General features: G+C 35.7%; 1 protein-coding gene across 9 annotated transcripts in view; it reads left to right on the top strand.

Moving 5' to 3' along the window:
• The window catches only part of TTC7B (tetratricopeptide repeat domain 7B), a 146,552-nt gene that overhangs the window by 64,226 nt on the left and 60,397 nt on the right, over nucleotides 1-21,929 (top strand). For all 9 annotated transcript variants that reach the window (XR_012623327.1, XM_074824933.1, XM_074824931.1 and 6 more), the window contains 6 exons: nucleotides 4,991-5,074; nucleotides 6,272-6,376; nucleotides 7,751-7,868; nucleotides 8,066-8,123; nucleotides 12,629-12,701; nucleotides 13,996-14,156. Coding sequence is in view for 8 of the 9 variants with exons in the window: in XM_074824933.1 (XP_074681034.1) it covers nucleotides 4,991-5,074; nucleotides 6,272-6,376; nucleotides 7,751-7,868; nucleotides 8,066-8,123; nucleotides 12,629-12,701; nucleotides 13,996-14,156 (599 nt within the window). In the remaining variant the exon portion in view is untranslated. The remainder of the gene's footprint in view (nucleotides 1-4,990; nucleotides 5,075-6,271; nucleotides 6,377-7,750; nucleotides 7,869-8,065; nucleotides 8,124-12,628; nucleotides 12,702-13,995; nucleotides 14,157-21,929) is intronic.

Raw genomic sequence — 21,929 nt, 5'->3', positions numbered from 1 at the left:
ACTTTTTAAACGATAAACATCAACAAGTATTGTAAAAAAAAAAAAACCCACTTGAAAAGGTAACTCTGATTTCTTTTTTCTTTAAGCAGCTGACAACCTTTCTTTTTTATATACTAGCCTAGCAACTAAGCAGGGGTAGAGTAGCCCTGGGTTCCAATTATGATTCTTTTATTTTGTCTGTGGTGTTGTGGTGGGGTTTTTTTTGTCGTGGATTTTTTGTCTTTTTTAAAATGCTAAACCACTATTATATTAATGGGAACATCACATGTTCCTGAGATTCCTCCACTCTCTCCTTTGGGACACTGTGTAGTATTTATGTCACAACAGATGCAACTTCTTGTTTGCAATTCTTCTTGCCTTTCTTAATTGAGAAGTTTTTTGGCTTCACCAGGAAAGGTAGAGGTATCTCTGTTCTTAGCCATGTATCTTGAAGTGTAGGGCATTACTATGGAGGTTAGAAGGGAAGTCTTATAGTCCCCTTACATGGAGAAGAGCATAGAGCTTGCTTCTCTCACTGCTTGTGTGATTGGTTTAGCCCCTGTAGCTGACAGATGAGTATCACTGCCTGTTCCTTTTCCTTCTGTGTTTTGAGCACGGTTGAATGTTCTAACTAATGGAAGATGTTTTAACTCAACTTAGATCTTTGATTTCAGTGCCTTTTAGAAGTTGCTTGTGCTGGTGGTGATCTTGGTTACAGACAAAAGCAGAGCCACCAGTATCTGGAAAGTTAAAGAACTTCCATGTTTGACCAGCTTCTTAGCTGAGGATTTTTAGCTACTGCCTTGGGCTTTGACACGTGAAGTCTACCTAAGAGTTGTTTTAAGGTCTTTTCCTGTTCTTTTTTTTTAATCTGGATCTAGCATCTTTGCAGTTATATTCCATCAGAGTCATACATACATACTATTGAAATGTTCTCTTTGAAAAATAGAAAATTATTCTTATATGTTTGAAAAATAATTTTCATTACAGGATAATTAAAATGCATTTATTATATGTCCGTGAAGTATCTATTCTGAACATGAGAAAAATCATCTTATGAAGACCTGGTAAAATAGACAATACTTATTTTAACATACAGATACACTAGATATACAGCTGCAGAAGGAGCTTATCAGGAAATGGTTAGAACATCTGTGATTTGTTCCAGTTCTTGTCATCCACAGCACAGCGGAAAACATAGACTTTAAGCTCTTACAGTTTAGTGAGTGGTTAGAGGGTATCTGCCCTCAAATCCTGTGGCCTGTAGTCTGAGACTTTTATAATTTAAAGTATTACAATAAACACAAATTCAGAAATGTAAAAACATTTTGTTCAGTTATGTAATAGGCATATCATTATTTGCTGGCTTCATTCTCTGTGAGATAACTATGATTGCTCTAGTGAAGCTGTTGTAGCTTCAAGTCAGAAAGCACCATTATTATAACTGTTGAAATGATATTCACCTACCAGTTCCAATATCTTGTTATCATCTTCTGGTTTAGCTATAGCTGATTACTTACAGAAGTAGTTATAAGTGATATAAGAACATTAAAAGATCAAAAATCTGTCTCATCCTTGTTAAACTGTTTGGTGAGGCATGTTCTTAATTGAAAAGCCCTCATGTCTTTATGGAGTTTGTCTACAACGGGCTTTCAATTTCTTATGGCTTCTTCAACTAGATCAAATAACTTTCTACTGTCATAATTATTTCCTAAACAAAAGTACTCTGACTGTCATCAAGTTGTTTTTTAAGCTTTGTAGGATATGCTGTATTGAGCTTATCAATGTCCTGTTAGGAGAGATGTTTTCCAGACCCGAAATTTTCCCAGATACTCGTCTTTCAACTCTCTTCTTCAAGCATAGTCTTTTCAGGAGGAGACCATAGTGCTAAGCAACAAGATTCAGTAATGTGTTCAACATTAGCTGTCCATATAGTGATTTGTGATTGTTTACAAGGCAATATCAACAGTTGCATTTCTGCCTTTCAGGAGAGGGATTGTGCTGAATGTGTTTTCAGTTAGTCAGTTGCCATTATCCTGAACATTATTCTAATTTGCAGTTTTCCAGGGTACTATTGCTTGTTATGTATTTCTCATTGATTTCTTGATGGAGCCTGTTGCTCTTTGAAATTACTTGTTGTTACTTGGTTCAGAAGAACCCAGTTTGAGGTGTTTGTGTTGTTGCATGGGTTACATACATATACGTGCATATATAACCCTTACCCCCGCACATGCTAACTACCAATTTTGTGATCTTATGAAGAGAAAAAGTCATGTAACTTGTCACATTTCATACTGAATGAAGCCAGGTAAATAGAACTTGAAGTTAAGGAAAAAGAATGGTGTCACATCCCGCTCAGATGAGGGAGGCAAATGACTTAGATTCGTAAATCCTCAAAGGAGTGGACAGTGGTGAGACAAGTCTCAAAGTCAGACATTTATTAACTTCCACAATGTGCTAATTGGATACAAGATAATTGGCAAAGTATATAACGAGTTCTGGTAAGCGATATAGTATGCCTTGTGTTACTGATGATGGTGAGGGAAAAGGGGAAAAAGAAAGGAAGGGAGATAGAGACAATAGAGAAATAGAGATCACCAGTCCAGGTTCCTGTGTTGGTCCTGTCTGAGTTCGTCAGGGATGCATCTGTCTTCTTCACTTCTTCATGTCTTCTTTTTTCTTTCTCTATTTCACTCCTCACCCCCCCCTCAATTTATACACACTTTCCTTGGGTCCGTCCCCTAGGTCGACCCACATACCTATGTATTCTGTGTATGGGGATGATGTAATTAGCATGATCTTCTTAATCTTTATTAACATATTCAGGGTGCCAACTTTAATATGCATTTCGTGGATAATGAAGCAACAGTCATTCACCAGACAGATGGCCCTTGAAACTTTACAGGATGCCCCAGAGTGCAACCATCCTGCCTTCACAGGGCTTCCGCCCCCAGCCCATCCTGTGCTATCCGGGCAGCCTTATCAGCTCGAAGCTCCACACAATCCACCCCATGACTATAGTTTCACTATAGTGTTTGAGACATTCCTCAGCTTGGAGGGCCTCCGGTAACCCCCCTCCCTTATCTCTCTCAAGCTGTTTTTTCTCACAGGCCTCTTCTCTCAGGCCCTGTGTTGAGGAGTTACAAATCATCCCTCACAAATGGTAAATAGATCATTAGTACCTTGAAACTCAAGCCTTTTAGGATAATATACAATTGTGTCCTGCATCCTTATAATTACAAAATTATAAAAACCTAAAGTATCAACTTCTCCAACGTCTTTATTTTCTGCCAGTTAGAATTAGCAATTAATTTTTAATAAAGCAAGGCCTAGAAAATGAGATTTTTATAATTGTGAATAAGTACCTCTATATAATTATTGCTCATGCATATGTGTATGAATATGTAAAAATGGGAGAGGAAAGTATGATTAGACAGCCTAAAAAGTTATAAACTTACTTTAAGTTTCTATGCACCGCTTATTTTGTGTGAATCTCTGGGATTATATGGCTGTTGTAGTTCTGGAAGAAGTGCTGAAATTACTTAAATCATATGTAAAACACTGGTATCAGAACAGGTAGAGTGAGTTGTATTTGAAAGTGTATTTGAAAAGATAAGCCTGAACTCATTCTCCTTCATTTAGAGGCACTCAGTTTAGCATCATAGTTGTACTAATCAGTGGAGAGAGAGGGATTTAACAACTTCTGTTTTCTGCCAAGTTCATGGAGGAAGATGGAGGAGTGTGCCTTACCTAGGCATCTCTGCAAAGTATCCAAAGTAATAGGAGAAGACATCATACATAACTTACTTATTTGTTACTTGCTGTGATCTTTTTGCTTCCACTGATGAAAAGAAAGTCCAATAGGAAAATAAATCCTGTGTTGGTTTTCTTAATAGACATTTAATTAATTTACATATAATCTGGTTATGAACTTTTAAGAACAGTATTAGAAAGAATTTGTTTTTAGAAACTTCATTCCTTTATAATCATTTAATAAAAATTCTGTTTAGTAATAGTCTTGATACTGGACATTGTGTAGTAGAAAAAATTCTAGCACATACTACTTTTATGTAGCAAATGATGCACTTACCCTATTTGTTTTGTTTCATCCTCAGTGCTGTTCTTTGCTTCAGGTTCTGTTAAAGTGTGGGAACACGCTACACGCCTGGCTGTGCTTTCTGTAACGTTAAGACTGAGTTTGAATGTGAAAAGTAATTCAAGCTATTAAAGTTTAGCATATACATTGTAGCTATCAGAGCAGAAAAGCTGCTTCACGTAATTGGACTCTGCAGACTAGAAAATGAATTGCTAAATCAGTTTAATCCAAAAAAGTGTTGCGCCTTTTGACTCTCTGGAGCTGGCTTGATTAATAAAAATGAGCATAGCAAAATGAAATAATTCTTATTGACAACAGCAGATATGAAACCTTCAAAATTAGCATATAATGCTAATTCAATATACTTAATCTCAGTATAGTAATAATGAATTTCCTTTTGGCATTCAGTTATTAAGTTGAAAATAGCAGAATATTGAAGGCAAAGTTAAAATTCTTAAAAGTAGAAATAATACTGTCAGGTGAACCTTCACCCCCACACACCCCCATACCCCACTTTTAAATGGTACTGATAAGTACTTATGGTGCCATTGCCTGTTAAGTATTTACAATTTAGGAAGAGTGTGTATACAGTTTTCCTTTTCACTTAAGATTTATTTCCTGCCTTTTGCAACTGGTACCTTCAGTAAGCTGATATTTATCATTCCTTCTTTCAGACTAAATAGGACAGTACCAGCAGGCGTATTTAAACAAACATAATAAATGGGAAATCAGTTTTCTGTTCAATTCTTTTTTCAATATAGAATCTGGCAGCTGTTTTCACTTAACTTATTTGAATGATATAATTTTTTTAATTACATGTATTTTAGTTTTGAGACTATAAGAAAATTTTTATACTAGTATATCTCAATAATTGAAGAATGTGCCCTTAAATAACAATTTTCTCCCCAAAATTAGTGTTTAGAAAGAGCCATGAAGTTTGCGTTTGAAGAGTTCCATCTCTGGTATCAATTTGCATTGTCCTTGATGGCAGCAGGAAAAGTAAGTCTTAATTTTTTGATGTAATTCTTCTATTGATGGCTTTTGATAACAGCATTTGGCACTTCCATGGTTTTCATCTGTAGTGTTTTTGAAAATAATTCTAATTCTTAAATTAGCTAAGTAGACTGTACTCTTGAATTTATGCCCAGTGCTGTAAAAAGAATGTTGTTATTTCAATAGCTTTTAACTCTGAAAGACTGAAAATTCATGATGATAACTATCTTGCCAACAGGCTTAAGCTAAGCTAACTGGATATAAGTAGTGAATTATACCAGATCATGTTATCCAGTAAAAACTTAGGTACAAAGTGACACTGATTCGTGATACTCTTGCTTTTTTTTTTCTTTGGGAATTTCTGAATGTGTCTTTTTTTAATATTACTGTCTTTGAGACTGTGTATTCTGTGCAATTAAAATAAGATAGATTTTTTTTTAATTTTATATAACCTAGGAATTTATGTTATCAGATGCAGTCTTCTATTTTCACTTTTTTGCTTTTCCCTGACATGTTATGAAAAATAAATTACATTCATTATGTAATGTAAATAATTCTAATTTTCTGAAAGATCATTCTCAATGGGGTTGATTTGCTTATCTTTAGTATGGGGGAAAGGAATGATTAGTATTTTCTTTAGAAAATATTTTTAGAAGCACATTGGTTATGAAGAGACTTGATTCTTCTTCCCATTCTCTGTTTACTTTGAGTTGTCTTTTAAACTGTGATTGGATGGAGGCAAATGAATTAAAAAAAGAAAAGCAGTGCCAGTCTGTTACACAGTCTTATATCAGAGCTATTCGTAAGTGCTGTCGTAACTCCCAAAGAACAGTAAAACACTGTTTGGTCTGAAGACTCTGTCCTGTTCCTGTTCTTTCATTTGTATGGATCAAATGTTGTGAGCTTACAGGCCTAGCAAAGTTTTAAATACATCTCAAAACTGAATCATGTACCATTAGAATTACATTCTGGGCAGATGTTTCACTGGGGACACTTAATAATAGTTCATAGGGATTAAAGAACAACAGCAGTGCCTGAAGTCTTGTGTTTCACTTGCATGAGGAGTTGTGACAAATTGTCAACAAAGTGTTCAGTAGTGTCTCCTTCACATGGAAAAACAAAGTAAATTATGGAAATAGGAATCTTCTATCTGTGAAACATATTAATGCTTTTAGTAATTTCAATGGAAAATGTTTTTAACAGTCTGCTCGAGCTGTAAAAGTCTTGAAGGAATGTATACGTTTGAAACCAGATGATGCAACTATTCCACTCCTTGCTGCAAAGCTCTGTATGGGATCTCTCCACTGGGTAAGCTTTGCCACTCTTTGTCTGTTCAGCAAGAGCTGTGCTAAAATGCAACAAAATTTGGTTTAGGCATGTAGCAAATACTTTTGCACAGAGACTACATGCACTTGCTCATCTGTAAAAATACAGCACAGATACGTATATGCACATGTACATCCTTGTTTGCATCGCTGATTTAAAATATTTGACAGCAATGCTTATGTTTATCAGGGTAGCATATCTTGATACTGATCTAAGACACAGCTAAAATGTATTAGAAATTGAAACACTGTTAGCATACAGAGATTGAAAATGCAGCTTAAACTTCTGTTTCCTCTGTGCAAGAGGAAAATAACTTTTTTTGGAAGATAATGAGACAAATTTCTTACATTCAAGAGGCTCTTCTGGTTGATACCATGTTTGCAGGCAGCTGGGGTTTATGAATTCCTAGTAGAGACAGTGTCTTTCTAAAAAGTGTTACTAGAATTGTATTTTACATAACCTTGAAATTGGTGTACCTGTACAAAAAACATTAAGGTGATCAAAGATTATCATGTGGCTTTCAAGATACACATGTAATTTTTAGAAAAATTAGTATATTTTAAAAAGGAGGAAAAGAGGAGGGAAAGGTCACAATCAGAAATTGGGAAAATAGTGCAGTAGCAGAAACATGACTTGTTGAGGCTGACAAAAATACAGTCTTAATTAACGTAGATCTTAGTTCTGTAAATTGTTCCCTATGGATTGACTCCATATGGAGTAGCTTACTGTACTTAGCATTTACATTTACTGGAATGGATTCAAATGTTGGTTTTTTTTTTTTTCTTTCTAGATTGTTAAATAGTGTGATAGCATGGGTGTGCAGCTAAACCTTGATCTTTTACATGTTGATTTATGATTTTGCATACATTCAGCAGTACTGTATGTAATGCAGAGTTCTGCATGGCTATACTTTTTTTTGCAGGGTTGGAGCTATAGTTCTTATAGTTGATTTTCCTAAAGAAATGGTTCATGGGGCAAGAACTCTATTTAAGAAATGCAAAAATAGTAGATGGCATATATGGACCAAAAATGTCTTTTTTTTTTTTTTTAAAAAAAAAAAAGGTAAAAAAAAAGAAAAAAGGCCAAAAACACAGTAAGTTTAGAATGATCTGTATGTTATGTGCCAGAGTTTCTCTCAACCATAGGAATGAGTGCTTCAGCTTAAAATCTGTGTTCTTTACTCAGTATTTAGCAGGAAAACTAAGTCTAATGAAAAACAAAATACTCCTTAATAGCAATCATGGCTGAGATTTCAACAGAGTCAGTGTGCATAATACACATGCTGTGTGTTCTTCTCATTATAATGTAAGATTTAGCTAGTTTTAGACTTACACGGATGTTTTATAATATTTTCAGTTGGAAGAAGCTGAAAGATTTGCCAAAACAGTTGTTGATCTTGGGGACAAAACATCAGAGTTCAAAGCAAAAGGCTACTTGGCACTGGGATTGACATACAGTCTGCAGGCTACTGATGGTAAGATCAGAATAAACATTGACATTTGGAAATTCCCATATTGCTTAAAAAAAGGATACCTGGCAGAATGCTAGATTTAAAATAAAAGCTTCTGTGTGCAACCTTTTTTTCAGTCAATGTATTAAATCTTCTTCAGTGAGCGTGTGGAATGAAATGTCTTGATCTTGCATATCACTGATTAAATATATCCTTTTTAGCATCTTTGCGAGGGATGCAAGAGGTCTTGCAGAGAAAGGCTCTTCTTGCATTTCAGAGGTGAGTGGGTGTTAATCTTATAATTTCATTCTGTTATATGTAGTGAAAAGCCTCTTTTTAATACATAATAAAAGGACTTGTAAAAGATTGTGTAATGAGGATTTCACCTCTGGGAGTCTCCCTTCATGAGTACAGAATGTATTTCTTTAGCATTTTCTTCATAATTTTCTGTCAGAAGTACCTAAATTGATTTCTAAGGATTTCATTTTATTTCATTTTAAAGATATTTTTGTTGCTCTCTAGTACAAAATATTTGCTCAGAGGAGTATTTGTTCTGATCTAGAAGGGAAAGTCATATGATGCAAGGTTTCAAGTCATGGTTCAATGTGATAGTGTTTCTAGAAGACTTGGTTGCTGATCAGATTGTATAGCAGGCTTTTGCAATTATCTTTGTAGAGGCAGAACAGTAATTGAGGCCCTGCTTGCTGTGGATGAGAGGCAAAATGCTGGTAGTAATAGAGGGGGAAAGAAAAAATTCTTTGTGGAGATTTAATAGCATAGGCAGTGACAACGCAAATGCCCCTTTTTCCAAGTGCCTTACACAAAAGTAGTGCTGTTGGGGATGACAGTAGTTCATTCTCAAGGGTTTGACTCTGGAAATGAAATGGCAATAAACAGGTAAATGAGAACATCTCTACCCTAGTTATAGTAGAAACAAATTTTGATGGCAAAGGTGGCAGAAGTGCTGCAGTGTCTAAATATGTCTCTTTATATACCCTTGAAAACCCTGCTTTAGTGAGATAGGCCTAAATGCTTCAGGGAAAGTGGTTTGTGCATTAATGTGAATACGAAGTCTTGGATTTTTGCTGGTAATCTTGTATCTGAGGGGATAGGGTTGAAAAAGTGTTTTGCAGGTAACTTTAAAGTGAGGCTGGTATGTATCAGTCCTTCCTCTTTCTGTCTTAACAATTGCTCTGTATGTAAATATGCCTTAACATATCTTTGCTCTTCCTGTTCTTTAATGGTTTTAATAGCTTTTTATTATTTCATCATTGTTTCTCCATGTTGAAACTGCACTTTCTACCTCCTGGTTTATACCTCAGTTCCTCACCTATCCCTCTTATCACTGACTTAATCACCACTGTTTCAAAAATACCGTGCTAACCATTTTTTGCCATTTCTACCCATTCACTGATTTTGAGGGTTCTGATAGTGAATTGCTTTTTTCTGCTGGTTCTTTGAAACAGCAAGGGATGAAATGAACCGTTACCTGAAGATAATCCATTCCAGTTCAGCGCTTGCTGACTCTACCCTCCAGTTTAGTATAACAATTCCCAAAATGGAGTCATTCCCTGCTGTCAATCTGTTTGGAAGATTTCCATTTTCTGAGGGTTGAGGTTGTGCAATGTTTTGACCACCCATAAATATGCGGATGCTTTTATAGGTAGCATACTGCTTATTGTGGTAATATTTTATTAGGTTGCTATAGAAAAAGAATAAGTGGTTTGAGTTAAAAGAGAATAAGCAATACACAGTAGGTTAGGAGAACTATTTTTCAAATGATAATTAGCTTATCGCTGTGAAATTATTCTTTCACACTCTGTATTCATAAATTGTTGTTCGGTTGTGTGTTACGTTGTCTTTCTCCCAGGAAGTTTTCTGTTTCATTCTGTACAGCTGGGCAGTAAGTCTCTTGATACCTTTAATGTTCAGTTTCGAAGACTTCCTAGCAGTGAATAGTGCCAGCTGAAGTCTAAAAACATAATCTGGCATCCCTTCAGTGAACCATTACAGATGTTCTCTAGCTATATAGGTTGAGTGGAACTTCAGTTTTGGAGCTTAGAAGTATTTGTCCTAACTAGCAGAATATAAATTTATACACAGAAAGTTTGGGGAACATGAGGATTATTTGCATCTGCATTCTGTGCATCTTTCTGATGCTTTGTGGTTTTCTTTTTTTTTTTTTTTTTTCCAGTTCATAGAACCTGGAAACAATGTTTTGTCTTGTTAAGTGCATGTTCCAGAGTATTGATGTTAAATTATATATTCATCTTTTCTGTTAGCCTTTCTCAGAACAAACTTGTACATAGGTTTTTAATTAAAGTATCTTTTGGAGGTTTTAGTAATGTGCAGGTATATGCTTTGAAAACTCTAGTGAATTGCTGATATGAGTAGCTCAGACTCCACACAGAATCTTGAGTAGAATGGTTTGGCCCTCAAAAAGAACAGACTTTCTGCATCCCAGAAATCTCATAGCTACCTTCTAAGAGAAGGGGAAAAGTATGTTTTGCGAGGTGATTCTTTTTCATATTAAAATGTTTCCCCACTTGTGTTCATAGAGAGGCTCACACCTGATAGATCAGCTGTACTGGAAATACACTTTGATAACATTGTATTGATAACATAGGTATAGGATATTACCGAAAATTTGTTACCACAGAGGATATGTTATTCTCAGCATACCAGAGTCATGCTCTCTTCCCACATCTTAAAAATAAATGTTTTCCAGGCGGTGGAAGTTGAAGTTCTCCATTCATCCTCTACACAGTTTATAAAGTGAGCAGCTGTACTGGACTCAGTATTTTGATGTGCCAAAATGTTTTGGTTTGGTTTTTTGTGGGTTTTTTTAATGACTTATCTAGAAGACCAATTGCTAAAGAAATGGAGGTCCTGAAGAAATACAGTTATGTTTTGGACCCTTGCCTATGCCAGTTTTCAAGGCTACCAGTTTGTGATAGTGGCCATTTAAGAAGGTACTTGTTGCTATCTTTGTGCAGTGCTGAAGGGGTGTTTGTTTCACTTTTTTTTAATTGTGGAAGACTTTCAGTGCTTTTCCTGTCCTTGATGTGAATTATGTTTCACATAACTCACCAAATGGTGGTTGGTAGATGGTAACAGCTTTATTATTTCACTAGCTGAAGCTTGGGTGACTGAACAAGTACTCTCCAAGTTAAAATCTCTTGTTCTCACTTAGTCTTGCTTAATTTGTAAACTTAATTTAAACTTAATTTTAAAAAGAACTGGTCCTGGACCCTGTGAGCTTTTATATTTGTCTCTAATCTCCAATTTAGAGGTAAAGTTAACAAAATATGAAACTGTCACCTAATAAACTACTTTGATAAGTGTTGGGTGTAGCTGCTAAACTAATGGAGCTGTCTCTTTGGACTTGGGAAACAGAAATGCACAAGTCAGAAACAGAAGGTTCCCTTGTTGTAATGGCTTAAAGGTCATTTTTGTTTCTCCCTCCTCATGGAGACGACTCATTAGATGTTCTGAAGATGATTATCACACATCCTATTCCTAAATAAGCCTCCATTAAAAGAATACAAATAGAAATAAAAAAAATAGTTTCAGGCTTGCTTCCCAGTATTTACTACACATCATTTTGGGGTACAGCCATAATTTTTTTTTTGTCTTTATGCTCAAGTTTTCTCCCCCAAAAAATCTCTTGTTGTGCAGCAGAAAAATTGTATTACAGGGGAAATTAGTAGTGTGTATTACAAGAACATCTTCTCTAGGGTAAGTGTCTAGGATAAGTGTCAAAATGAATAAGACAAAGTGTGTGCATTTGACCAAAACACTAATAATAAACAAACAAAATTAAAACAACAGAGGTGGGAAAAAGGTATTTATTTGTTCTAATAATTGTGGTTACTTGCAACAGCAGTAGTTACAAATAATTTGAGAGTGACTAATCACAAAACAGTGCTGCTATGGAGCAGCTCAACATTTTTGTGGACAAAAGTTATATTCATTACAAGATCATCAGCATAAACTGCTTCATCTGAACTTCAAACATAGGTTCATGATGAGTTAGAGCTTATCCTGCCTTTTACTATAATGCTATGATAAAGAAGCTGTCCAGCCTAGATTTCTTTTACATTGCTACATAGCAAGCTGCTCTGCTAACTTAATCTCAAAGCAACTCAAAGCCAAGAAGTAACTGGCTTGCTAGGAGGCTTAGTATGCTGGACTGAAAATATGCTTGAACTTTGGGAGCCTGATCTACTGAAAATATACTCTGATCTACTTTGCTGCTACTCTTCCTCTTTGAGTTCTGTGCTTCAGAACCATCCTGGTCAGGGTCTGCACAACTGCTTGGGTGCTTCTCATGCAGATGACATAATTCTCTTTGAAGGCATGTTGTTTTGGGGAACTTTTTGTTTGTTTTTTTTTTTTTTCCTTTTTCTGTAAGAAAACTCTGCTTAATGAATTTTTATTACAACTGTTCTTAGATAATTACATCTAGTGTTTGTTTAAGAGTATATTTTAATTGAAGAAGCATTTTGTATTGCTCATTTTTAAGGTTTATACTGAAATTACATAATTGATTTCTATTAAAAATTACTCTTTAATAGCCCAAAGTGCTTCCTTTAAATCAAGGATGATTGAAAAGTATGAGAAGAGTCACTGGAATGAACACCACTTATATCAAAATATGAGCATATGTGTAGTGAAGAGATGGAATACAGACACATGAATATATATGTGCTTATGTGTATGTCTAACGTGTATTAACAGGGGGAAAATTCACTGTTTTTTTGTTTTGCTTCTTTGTTTTTAAGGGCTCACAGTTTGTCTCCAACGGATCATCTGGCAGCATTTTACTTGGCACTGCAGCTTGCCATATCCAGACAGGTTAGTTGTGTTTTAAAAGCGCAGCCTCACACTGTCATATGAAGACTAGCATTTGTATCTGTTGATGGATACAGATGAAAATTTCTTCAATAAAAACCTGGTTTCCCTAGTGCATATATGCATATATATGGAAAAATACCCCAAAATATTCTCTCTGAACACCTTCAGTCTTGTACACTTCTCCAGAGTTCTGCCACAGTATTTCCACCTCTAGGATCACAAATAAGACATAAGTCATTCAATTTATTTGTTTCAGCATTTATGTTGCTGGATGGAGGGGGGGGGGGGGGGGGAAGTCATTTTTTACCTTATTTTTACCCTATTACATGTAATCTCTGCTCAGACTGTTATCTGGAGAGTGGAACTCTTGAATCTAGTCTTTAATGATCTTGACAGTGCTTAAATCTTGAGAATCCATTAAGATCCATGCCCTTTCTGAATACTGTAGGAGGTTTGGTTATTGCGAACAAAATTACAAAAATGAACAAAATTTCCAGAAAACTGGAAAATATTTTAAAGCTATAAAAGAGATCAAAGCTCAGTCCAACTTGTACAGCTTTTACGTTTAGGGGATTTAGGATTCTACCATATATCACGTGAATTTAGACAATTGGGAGCTGCTTTGTGTATGTCATGGTAAGCCTTTTCCTGTGTCATGTTTATTTTAGGAAGTAGTTTTGAGCACAGTAGTTTAGGTGACTACTTTCATTGCTAATGATTAGCAGAGACATCAGACTATGTCTCATTAGAGTGGAATGGATTGTCACTTTAATAGCACAAAATATTTTCAGTAGCGGGTTCTGTACTTCTGAATTCCAAACTCATGTTGCTTAATTAAATTTTCTGTTCTAAACACTTAGTGTACTTATTTTGAGCAAAAGCACATGCCACTAAGGAGATCAGAGAATTCTACATGAAGAAAAGTTACTGTTGCAGTCTAGCTGTACATTTTAGTTAATGTCTTACAATTAAAATATTTTCAAAATCATATAAAAATAGAACTAATACTAGAAAAAGAATAGTAAGTGAATATTTTAAAGGTCTGAAGGGAACTGTTTTGTTAAAATATGTATCTTATTTTCCAGGGTTAATGTATTATTTAATTTTTACTGTTCACTGTAGCACATCAGGTCCATTTTAAACTTCTGAGCAGTGTCTTACAGGAGTCTGTAGAATTCTACATGGTATCTAGGTGAATATTTTGAAAATTTTATGGACGTGCAACTGAGTAATAGGCAACACTTCTAATAGAGGTGCTTTCTTTTTCTGCCTTTTTTTTTTTTTTTTTAATCAGATACCAGAAGCTTTGGGTTATGTTCGTCAGGCTCTCCAACTACAAGGAGATGATGCCAACTCTCTTCATCTCCTTGCACTCTTGCTATCAGCCCAGAAACACTATCATGATGCTTTGAATATCATTGATATGGCCTTGAGTGAATATCCAGAAAATTTTATGTGAGTGTCATGTTTGTTTTCTATGCTTTCTCTCATATTTATTTTTTGTAGATTCTCATTTCATTCATTTCAAGAAGGGATAGATTTGAAGATTGGCCTGGGTTTTTTTCCAACAGTCTTCCCCCCCCCTGCCCATTTAATGCAAGTCTGCTTTTTTGTTAAAGGCTTGTTAAATAGTAATTAACGATTTGGTTTTGGAAGGAAGGCTAGAGCTGGATAGTTGATCTTACTCTGGTTTTTTTTCCTACATACTCTTTGTTTAGATAATTTCTCCCTGTTGCATGCTTTAGAGTATTTTTCTGTCTTCTGTTTTTATGCAATATTCTAAGAAGGATAAACAGGACTTTACTATTAGATAGGATAGATTTATCCCATCCTACGGATAACTCTGTGCATGTTGTGTGTAACTTGTTCTGAAAATACATCGTAACAGACAATCTCCTCTTTTGCCTGTATAATAACCAATCATCTGAAGTTATGCTGATGGATAACTGAACAGGGAAGAAGCACATTTGGTTGATGTTATCTTGTTGTTTAAGAAAGAAATAATTCTTTATATTTATTCGTCGTGTTAAGTATATCTTAAAATACATTTGGATTTTATACTTTTGTAAGGTTTTTTTTAAAAAAATTTATTTTCTTATTAACATCTAATGAAATGCTTTACGGCAAGATATCTCAGGGACAGCTTCCATTAACTTCCAGTGTTCCATTCTGATGCTTTACCAACAGTCACTAAAGTTGTAATCCATAGTATTACAAATATTCTAAATGCATATTTAGACAATTTTTTGGAGTATCTCAATCTTAACTTTGCAATGACTGGCCTGTATCATAAATTGTTACTATATCAACACACCAGAAAAATATTATTTCCTTAAGAATTATTAGGTTGAAAATAGAGATTACAGTATTTTTCCTTCCTGTTCCTTGATATTTCATGCCTCCTTTTGGCTGTCTTTATATCTTCATAAATCTGACCAGGACCTCTGTTTATAACACCTCTCCTCAGAACTACTGCACTAGCAGCCAGTTCTGTGCAACTGCTTTTGTGGCCTTTTGCTATTTCTCACTTCGTAGTTTACCCACACATGTATAACTTGTCTCTGTTCTTATTGGAGGCTTGCACACATGCTTCACAATTTCAGATCTAGCAGTTCCTCTCCCAAACCTGTCTGCTTTCCTCAGGTCTGAGGGACCTGTCAGTAAGTCATGGTTTGAGGCAATTGAAATATCAGATACTTAATTTTACACTCTATTACTGTTAAAAACAAGTATGTTCGAAGCACCATGATCTGTCATCTTCTGTCTGTTCTTGTTTCATCTTCTGCCACTTAGTGGCAATGTAAATGACAAAGAAGCTGCTGCTATATCTCTCAGAATAATAATAGTCTAGAGTATTTCTGAAAATGCAGTTCTCCCGATTGTAATAAGAGAACAAAAGATCATTCAGTAAAATGTTTAAAATTACTCTTGTGAGTGTTCAAAAGGTATTTATGGGTTTTTCAAATATGGTTCATGGCCTTTCCACGCTTGTTTATAACTGCACCTTATGGTTAAACACATTGCCCAAGGTGTTTTAAAAAGTACTAATCTTTCTATTAATGTATGTATGTGTATTAATCATAGGGGTCATAATAGTGGTTCTAAATTGCTAGTCCTGTTGTATAATCGGAACATCGTGATGATAGAGTGTACTATGTTACAACCTATTGGTACAAATCAGGGAATTTGAGAGGAATATCTTGGCAGTAGGAATCACCATCAGATGTGACATCAGTTGCTGAAGAATCTAAGGTGAAACACAGCTATATGTATCTCTAGACAGTCTTTTAGAGTCTTGTTTTTAGTGCTGTCAAGTTACTTCTGGTTCCCAGAGAAGTCAAGGATATGACTGAAATCCTTGTGTGCTGTCTGCAACTGATACTGACAGCCAGACAGACACATCTGGTCAATAATATAAATTTGGATTGATTCCTTCTTGTAACTGGGTTATTTTTGCAAGGATTTATCAGCAAAACTTCAAGTTTACAATCTGTTCTTGTGCACTATATCTGGTGCTCTTGAAATGGTTGACAATGTGTATCTACATATATATAAAAGATAAAACACGAGTGCTTAGTATATCATTGATTCCATTTCCTTATTCTGCAGCTTTGGTAAACAATACAATCTCATGGTACTTCTTAGCAGACTGGGAAGAGATCCTCTTGTGTTCCTCCAAGGCTTGCTAATTTTTAGATATATGGAAACATTTGATTATTTGCCTATGGTACTTTATTAGTTTTTGTAAACACTTCAAATATCATAATGTTTTATGTTTTATCTTTCAGTTTTGTCTGCCATCCCAGTAAGCTAAATAGTGCAAGAGTTTTCTTGGTATTCTCTGTATTTGTTAGAATCCATTACCTCAGCCTTATGCAAAATGATACTTCAGTATCTCTGTACTTGAAAAATATTAAAGTAAACCGTAGGGCTTGATTTATGTTATTTTTAATGTCTTTTATTGTTATTCACATATCTTTGTATGCTGTAATTGCATTGCTGCACTGAGTGCTGTCCTGCCCTGTTCACAGCCCTATGTTCTTTTTATTTTGCTTTTCTTTGAAAAGAATCTAAATTTTCAGAAGTTTATAATACTACATCTTTGTAAAATGCCAGAGGTTGCAAGGAAGTCATGGAATACTCTCTGAGTCATGGCTGAGAAGTGGTTACTTTCCAGCACTCTTCTGTTGTAAACAATCAGAATGCTCTCTGTCAGGTTTTAACATTTGAAACTGATGCATTCCTAGAATTCACGTTCAGTATTTGAGGTGTACAGCAAGCATACCTTCATATCTTAAATTAGTGTTAACCTTCCTGCACTATAAAGCTAGAAAGTTGCTGAACAAACATGGCCAATCAGATAATGATTTTGCCCCATGCACCTCTAGGTCAGTACGTAGAAAGAAGTTCCTCAGAGACAAAGAATTCTGTCTCATCCTTATCTAAAGGAGTGGAACGAATGACAAGCATCACATCGTGCTGTTAGCAGCAAAGTGTAGCTTTTTCTTTGAATAGAGAGTTGATTGTTCTTCCTTTGTTCGTTATGTTGGCACCATAAATATGCAGTCTGCTCTGAGACCTTAAGGGGTATTGGAAAAACTGTTGGGGAAAATCTAAGAAACCTCTAAAAGTTAAATAGGTATGTAGTAATGCTTTCCAGAAATAATCAAAATGCAAGGTACTTGCTGAATATCTATAGCACTATCAGTTCAAACTTTTTGTAAACTGAAAATGCTAGGTTGTAACCCCTCTACTTATAAAAAAGTTAGCTGTGTTTTTCAGAGCAACACAATCAATCTACTTTTAAACGCTAGCTTAACCTCTGACGCCTCCTGAAATCTGAGAGTGCTTTGATCCAGGGACAAAAAGATCTCTAGACAGAAGATTACTGAACAGATTCAGATTACTGAAGAGATTATGAGTACCCTGCTTTGGTGAGATGGGTAGGAGTAGGGTGCCAGCACCAAAAAATCTGAATAGTTAGATCTCAGTCAGGTCCTACTGCATTTGAGTTCATGTAAAGTTAAGCTGTTTTTTTCCCCACCTTTCATTAGACAACTTGTCCCTGTAGTAGAAATGTGAAGGTCAGTTCTTCTGCAGTTTGACAGGATTTGGACCCACAGATGATGCAGCCTGGAGTCCTAACCATCGAACTATGTGGGAGGCTGGGTGAGATGATCCATTTCTCCTCTTGAAACAAGCAGGGACATGCTGCCCTGAATACAAAGAGAGTAGGCAGGAAGGAGCCACAATATATCCGAAATTACTAGAGTACTTAACTGTGAGGGAGGCTTGAGGTCTTAGCTGCTTGGGTTTTCCTTGAATTTTATTTATTTTAATCCAGTGATTGCCTACTCTGAATGTATAATCAGTCTCAGAGGTGTGCATTACAGTCTGAAGGTGTATTCAAGGTAATGCAAGGTAATGGTGGTTGTGTTGCATTGGTTCATATTGGGCTTGTATATCTTCTGCAATATATGTAGTACAGTTACATGTGCGATTACCCGAGAGGCTTTATTTATAAACCCCTTTCCATGACACTTTCCTGTCTTTTTATCTGCTTGTTATGAAGAATCTCTGTCTTCTTGGTCTTTTGAATGATATGAAATATTGAAACAACACTTCTGTCTGCTTCTACTTCATGGTTAGTCAAAAGTAGATTCTCAGTCAAAGGAGACAAGAGTTAGGTTTCTTAATGAAATACTTGTGATACTGTTTCCTTAATCTTAGCTGTTTGGGGTTCCCTCGTTATTTCAAGTGTTGCGGCACTTAAAGACAAGTATAATGCCTGAAATTAGTGTAATTAGGCAAAATAAATAATATTAATTGCTAATTTTATGCTGGAAATTGAACTGCAATGGATAGCAGCTGACAAGTTTTTAAAGTAGCAGAAGTAGGGAACAGCAGATGGGTTATTTGAGGAGTGCAAGCATGTTATTTTAATGTTAAGTACACTCAAAAAGGAAAGACATATGGTAACAGGTTTGAAGACAACTGAAGACTAAGTTCACAGTTTAAACATTTACATTTGTTGAAGTGTGATGGAAATTTTTTTTCTTCCAAGAATATTTCACAGAAGCATCAGGCCAGTATGTCACTCCTCTGAAAACTATTAAATTCTTTCCTTCCTGACCCTCAAGGACTCTTTTGAGCTACAGTAGAATTCCCAGAATCGCAGAGCCTTTTAACATCCTTCTCAGTTCATTAACAAACTTGTTTCCTTCTGGGAGTTGTCCGGGTGGGAATAACAGAAGAGCTGGTTGGTACAGGCAGTGTATGATGACACATACACTGATGTTTTGTGGGACAGGGGTGTATTTATCAATTGAAGGGAACAAACTACGCTATTCTGTTTTCCCAAGGTCGGTTGTAGTTGCACTACAGTGTGTGGTGCTGGTTAAACTTGCACTTTTTTTTTTTTCCTTGATAAATAGAGCACTGGGAATTATTTGAGGAAAGGGCAGTAATATGTGATTGAACAAGAAGTAGTGATGTGCTAGGCTTGCCAAAATCATGTCTTTCAGGTTGGTGTATACATTCTTCTTAACGTTTGGCAACGTGCCTTTTCAAATCCATCCAGTCTATCTTGGGAGTTAAATGGATTTGTTCTCAGGAATGATTTTTCTGTAAGTCATGAAAGACAGTATCAGTTGCTTGTGTTTTTTCTTTTCGTGCTGGCTTGGGGTTTTTGGCGGCGGGGGGAGTGTGTTTTTTTCCTTTGGTGGTTGTTAATGTGCTTTTACAGAACTGTCCATTACAAAAATACGTTGTTGATAGGTAAATATGACTTTATATAACAAATCAGTCACTGGCCTCAGGGTCTTATCCCTGAATTATATTTGCTAGGCTGTAGATTCTTCTTTGAAACTTGATTGAAAGAATCCCAGTTTGGGTCATGAGCTGGCTGCCGCAGGGTGTTCAAAGCAGGAAAACAAAAAGTTTTCAAGTGTAACTAATTTGTTCCGGCTTTAGTCGAAAACTATATTCATTATAGTTTACAGATTTACATTTTCTTAAGGACATTGAGTTCATAAGATGGAATACAGTATACATAATCTCCACCATAAGTCACAGGACTGACTGCTGCTTTTCCTTGCAAAGAAGCAATGCTACTACTTTGTGAACCCCTGATCCCCCTGATATGGGGAAAAATATTTCAAAGGGTACAGCAGAGGCCATCCAGTGCACACCAAGGGTCCCTATTCATGGTTTCCACAAAATTGTGTTATTTTGGGGCTTGAGGGCTGGTTTTGTTGCATCTTTTGCTTGCTTGCTATTTGAAGCCTGACTCTCAATCTGAAAAGTCTATTTTTACTTCATCTGTGTTTCTGTATGTATATGGGCTTCCCACTACTGGGGATCTGTGCAACCAAATTTGGAGGAGATTACCCTTATGATTAATATTGGCACTATAGAAATCTGTCACTTTTCCTGAATCACTTGAAACAGGTTTCACATCTTTTGGGTATGTTTGGTGATTGAGAAACAGTTTTAGGAGACTTCTTATTAAGCTAAATGATTTTTCTGGAGTTTTTACAAAAACTAGATTTGGTTGCTTGACCTCCTGTTGTCTGTGTTGGGCATCCAGTGGTTCAGTCAGTTCAATTTCCTGAAGGAACTAGATTGATAGAAGCAGCTGAAAAAAATTCCTAAGTAGACATTGCTGATAGTTGTGTTCAGTAACCTCTTCCCATTAACTGTGTCTTGTTAGCTTGCAAATGCATCTTGGATAATTGAGATGCATTCCTGACTGTTGACACTGAACAAAAATGAGAAGCAGATGTGATTAATTGGGAAAGAGAAATCTGGTTTCAGGATAAGGCAAGAGAAATTGACTGGGTAGCAATGTCACAGAAAATTCAACAGAAATTGCCAGGAAATAAGATTAATTTGTTTGGTCATGCAAAAAGTTATTTCAAGGTACTTACAAATGATGATTTTTCATGTTTTGTAATGAATGATATATATTTATATCTTTCCTGATAATAAAACTTTCCTTGAATACTCAATATGGAGTAGACTGACTGTGCAAGGGTTCACTTTGCAATTGCAGCAGACACCTCTATGAATTTCTTTCTGTACCTTAATTATCATGGTGCTAGAAGTGATGCACCTAAAATCACTGAATGTGTAAATCCTTTATAATACTATATGTATTTCATATTCTATCTAGTTGCATGTTGTCATTCTTCCTGTAGGTTAAATTTTTGCAACTGTGTCATTTTGTGTTTCGATGATCATGCAGATGTTTTGGAGTTGACTAAGGTGAAGGTGTAAGCTTTCTACAGCAAGTGTTAAAGGGACAGCTGTCAAAACTGGATGCTCAAATTAATAGAGTTTGAAGTCAGGAGGATCAGTTTTTAAAACCCCTGACCTTCTATATATCACAAGTTGCTAAATTTGTTTTAGTTTTTCTATTAAATCAGGTTTAGCTAAAGCATACCTTCCAGAGGACATCCGATCTTGATAAGAACATCAAAAACTAGAGAAACCATTGCAGCATGTGGTAGCTTGTTCCAGTGTTTCAGTTGCACGCTTCATTAAGACTGTATTTTTGTTCTTAATTTGAATTGATCCCTTATTTGTTTCCAGCCATTGGTTATTATATCATTCTTTACTAAGCACTCTCTATTACTGGTGACTTCATACTCTGATGGTAGTTTCTGTAATCAGGTCACCTCCAAATGTCCTTTCTGATAAGAATATCACCATACTTGCTGACAGTAAGGCACGTTCTCTAGACTTTCAGTTATATGTTGCACTGTTGAGCTGTAGTGAGTTTTCATCACATGTAAACAAGAACTGCACAAAATATTGCAGTATTATTTATCACTGCTTTATACAGAGAATCACCTGCATTGTGTCTATTAGAAAGGATTGTGTTAACGGTTCTGAGTGTAATTGCTTCATTGGGGGGTTTATATTCAATTATCTGTTTGCTGGTTTTCTTATTTGCTTCTTGGTCAGTTATTTCTATGATGCATTCCCACATTAGAGTGCAAAGGCTGTATTTGTTCCTATAGCTATATGCTGGGTTTTTAAAAAGAAATCCATCTTGAAAGCTATTAAGCTGTTCTGCTGAACACGTTGTTTGGAAGGTTTCCTACTGTGCTGTTACAAGGATCTGTTCATTAGGAAAGTATATTACACATAAGTTAGACTGCTGTTGGATTCAAGTGGAATTCCCTGTCTGTGCAGTGAGTAGGGAACTGTCTAACAGGCCACACC

Source organism: Strix aluco, chromosome 4, assembly GCF_031877795.1.
Source record: "Strix aluco isolate bStrAlu1 chromosome 4, bStrAlu1.hap1, whole genome shotgun sequence".
NCBI lineage: Eukaryota > Metazoa > Chordata > Aves > Strigiformes > Strigidae > Strix > Strix aluco.
The sequence above is the reverse complement of the archived record's forward strand: the minus strand, read 5'-3'. Positions and strand labels throughout refer to the sequence as shown.